The sequence below is a fragment of the Lipotes vexillifer genome, unplaced genomic scaffold (genome assembly GCF_000442215.2).
Source record: "Lipotes vexillifer unplaced genomic scaffold, Lipotes_vexillifer_v1.1 scaffold63, whole genome shotgun sequence".
Classification (NCBI taxonomy): Eukaryota; Metazoa; Chordata; class Mammalia; order Artiodactyla; family Lipotidae; genus Lipotes; species Lipotes vexillifer.
Genome location: NW_006784492.1, coordinates 1,417,923 through 1,422,053, shown reverse-complemented (window position 1 = coordinate 1,422,053; position 4,131 = coordinate 1,417,923). Strand labels below are relative to the sequence as shown.

General features: G+C 58.7%; 1 protein-coding gene across 1 annotated transcript in view; it reads right to left on the bottom strand.

Moving 5' to 3' along the window:
- Positions 1–4,131, bottom strand: part of ABLIM2 (actin binding LIM protein family member 2) — a 126,051-nt gene that overhangs the window by 10,747 nt on the left and 111,173 nt on the right. Inside the window, exons 19-20 of the mRNA XM_007456866.1 lie at positions 3,099–3,106; positions 2,809–2,889 (exon numbers count right to left, since the gene is read on the bottom strand). Of these exons, the coding sequence (XP_007456928.1) occupies positions 2,809–2,889; positions 3,099–3,106 (89 nt within the window). The remainder of the gene's footprint in view (positions 1–2,808; positions 2,890–3,098; positions 3,107–4,131) is intronic.

Genomic DNA, 4,131 nt, shown 5'->3' with positions numbered 1-4,131 from the left:
CCCGCTTGAACCATTGCTAGAAAACTCCTCATCAAATCCACCCAGGTTGGGACATACAGTTTTCGGCCTCAGAACGGGATGCGGGACCACCATGCAGCCATCTAAAAGGACGGGCAGATCCCCATGAAATGACATGGGAAAATGTTCACATAAAATTTAAGAGAGAAAAAGCAGATGTCAAACTGCACAAACAGTACAAGGCTACTTATCCAAAAGAGAATTCAGTTATCTCTGGGTATTTGTGCAAAAAAAGAGATTTCCGGAAGCATGTCCGCCCCGGAGCTAACAGGAGTCTTGACTCGGTAGGGGAATTCCATGTAATGTTTACGTTCTTTGTGTTTTTCTGGACTTTTACAAGAGTTATGAATTGTTTTTATATTAAAAATAAAGCTCTCTCCCCTGAAATAAAAACATCGGTGTCCTTTCCTCTCCTGCTGGGATGTAGCCCCTCGTGAGCCCCTCCTGGCTCACACCCCAGCTCCAAACCCTGAAGGCTGTGGGACGTGCCCGTGTGTGATAACCTTCCAATTTGCCTCCTGGCTTGCCTGAGATCAGGAAGAGAATGATTACAGAGAGACGCACCCTTGGGTGTGTTCTTGCAGATTTGGGTGATGAAACCCATTACCCCCGTCCTCCAAGGTTTTTTTTTTTAAAAAGGGAAACATTTACATGTATTAACCACTTGATATTTTGCACCGTCACTCTGTACTGTAGCAAAATAAGGGTTGGGGTATGGGAGCTGGTTAAAGCGAACCCCAGACCCAAGAGGGAAGCAAGGCTGCTGCTGCATCAGGAGCTGAGCGGCAGGCACCGCCCCCCCAGCCGCCCCCCCCCCGCCCCCGCCCCCGCCCCGCGGTGGGAGCCAGGAGCCCTCAGGGCACCCACGCTTAAGGAACAAACATGCAGAACAGTGGGACCCCTTCAGGCGGGTCCTGACTGAGTCACCCAGCAGCGACAGCCTCCTGGTTTACAGCAGTAGGACAAGACCACACCCTCAACAAGGGCTCAGCTTGAGCTGGAGCCAAAGAGTGTGTCGCCTGCAGAGGCAGCGGGGATTGCCACGGGTGAGGCCCCGGAAGAGGCTGCCTAGGACCTCGTCTTCCAGATCACAGGGCAGCCATCCCTTAAGTCCTGCTCTCGGAGCACCTCCACGTGCTCTCCCTGCCCCCCACTCACACCCCAGCTTCCTAGCCGGTCCCGCTGCCCCGCCCCCAGCCCCGGGAATGACCCGCACTCACACTCGTCCTAACAGGTCAGAACATTCCAGTCGCCCTTCGTCTTCTACGGGGTGAGGTCCAAATGCCCTGCTAAGTGGCCAGCCTCCTGAGCAAAGGCCCTGGGGTCATTCGGCTCTGCGGTCCTTTGCTGGCAAGATGCCGCCCACACCCTGGGGACTCCAAGACGGCAGCGGGTGGATTGCACTGCCTGACCACAGCATCCATGGGCTTGCCGGCTCTGCTGCAGCTCCCCACCTCCCTGCAGCCAAGCCCTTGCTGCTGCTGTGAGCCCAGCATCACCCTCCCTGTCTCTAGGTCCCAGGTCTCAGAGCCCCCTCTAGGAGCCCCCCCCCCAACCCCAAGTCTCTTCCCTGCAGACGCTGAGCCCGGGGGAGGGGAGGTGAACGTCTGTCCATCAGTCAGGCCAACACACACAGAGGAAACATTCAAGAGATGGAAGGAGGGAACCTGGGTCTGGAGACATGATTAAGCCCCACCCGAAGGGACCTGTCCGTCGTAGGAGCCGGCAATTCCCTTTTAGCTTAAACCACTTTGGGCCAAGATCCTACTATTGCAACAGAGAAGTCAAAATGGACACGCCTCCCCCGACTGCTGCAGCCACACTAGCGTCCCTGTCCCCTCCTTGCCACCACTACCCCGTACCCTGGGCGAGGGGCTTTATGTGACCTCTCGTGGGTACAGCCACCCACCTAGTGTGTATCAATATCCATCCTCATCTCAAAGGGTGGAGATCAGGGCTCCAAAGCAACTGTCTGGACCACCTGAGACCGCGTTTCTTTACAGATTGGCTCCCACCTGGCAGCCCTCCTGAGCCCTGGGGCACTGCTGGTGCCCCTCAGCCACATCCACGCCCCTACGGCTCCCTCCCAGCAGCCACCTGAGGCCCCGCCCACAGAGGCAGCAGGGCAGGGGCTGGCACTGGCCGGACACACACTCTGCTTCAGGTGTTCCCAGCCCCGGGGCACAGGTGGGGCAGGTGGCCCTAGGCCTTCAGGAGCCTCCAGACCCCTCACCCCAGTGAAACCTTCCTGACATGGCTCGGGAGGTGAAGTCCATTGCTGGCCATTGATTTCCTCGTGGGAAGACAGTGAGGATGGATTAAGTACGCACTCTGGCCACTTGGGACCGTGGCTCGTGGTGGGGCCCGGCCAACAGATGTCTGTGCCCTTCACCTGAGGGTCCTGTAAACACACACTTGCTCCCAGAGCTCAGTATTATTCAAGACCAGGGTGAGTGTGGTCAAACGAGAAGCCATGAATTGGGCCGATTTTCTGAATATCAGCGCTCAGGGAAGAGGCGAATGTTACCCAGTTAAGCACAGTGACGAAGGCTTTCCTGCCCCAAACCGCAGGCAGCTGTGCCCCCCTTTGCACAGCCACCTTTGCTGGGTACATGACCACGTTCTCTGGTCTTTGAAACAACGAGGGACCTTGACTCCAAGCCCATCGCCGGGCACTGTGCGGTCGCCACGGGGACCTTGGGGGCGATGAACGTCGACTTTGTGGATGTCAAGGCACCTGCAGAGACTCGCTCGGCAGACGTGACCCTCCACCCCTGGGGGCCCTCTCACCTCCAGTCTCGTCCGGTCCACGTCTTTGGGCAGCTTCACGCGGATTCGGTTTGTGACGATGAGGGCGTCATAAGGATAGATCTGCGGGGAGAAGAAAGTCCGGGTTCACCCAGGAAGCAAGCATGTGCGGGGACAAAAGAGCCGAGCCCGAGGCCAGCGGAGAGGTACATACTTGCGTCTGCCTCTGACACACACATTTCACAGGGAAAACACAACAAAAGGAACTTTTAACCTGGGCAGGTGCAGCTCGGCAGCTGGAGGTCAGCGCGGGAGCGGGCGGCCCCTCTTACCTTGTATTCTGTAAGAGAAAGCAGAGACCACAGGGGCTGGGTTAGAACACGCACGAGCTCGGCCCAAAGGTGGAAACAAGCCCGTCCAGGACCCCCACCCTGCGGTGGGCCAGGCCTTGCGGTCTCCATCCCCGCCCGCAGCATCCTCCGAGCTGCAGGGGGACGGGCTCTGGGATCTCCGGCGGGAAGCCAGAGCAGCAGGCATGGTCGGGAGGCTGCAGGCCAGACTGGGAGCCAGACGCGGCACTGTGTTCTCCCTCAGCTGTGCTGCTGTCTCCCTGGTGGTCCAGGCCTGCCTCGGTTTACCCCCGTGGAGACAGGCAGCCTTGCTGGGGTCGAACCCCCCCCTGCCTCTTACTGTTTTCCCTTTGTTACCCTTTAGCTCCTCCTTTTCAATACAGAGCTCCGCGTGCTAGCTTTTTAAAAGGTTTTCCTTCCAGACTAAAAGCGGCTTGGTTAAAAAATAAAGTCGTACGATGGGAGGCCTCCGTGAGCACGCAGAACCCACAGGGCAGCATCTCTGGATCTCGGCCACAAGCAAGCCTGTCTCGGGAGGGAGACCCTGGCGAGGGGTTGGGCACCGGGGGGCCGGTCCTTGAATTTCCCCATGTGCCATGCAGGGTCCCGGCCGCCCCAGCTCTGAGCCCGGGGGCCCTGGAGGCCACTTAGAGCTCCCTCCACTCCCACATCCAGCGCGAGGCAGCCCAAGAGAGCAGGCTCCGGTCACCCTCGGGTGACAACCATGAGTGAGCATCGCGGGGCCCGGCGGCTCAGAGCTGGCAGAGCCCTTGGGCAGGCGCCTGCCACGTGACCGGGTCTCTCTAGTAACACCAACCTCCCTGCAGGCCACCCTGCTGGTGTGAAGCCCTGGGAGGCCACACGGAGAGGAGGGCTGGGGCACCATCTGACCCAACTTCAGACCCTGACCCTGCACCTCCTCCGCTTGACTGAATGATTCCCCTTGGGAGTTTTCAAGAGCAACATTTGCAGACATTTTCTCAGGCCACTGACAAGGACCGCCCACCCCCACCCC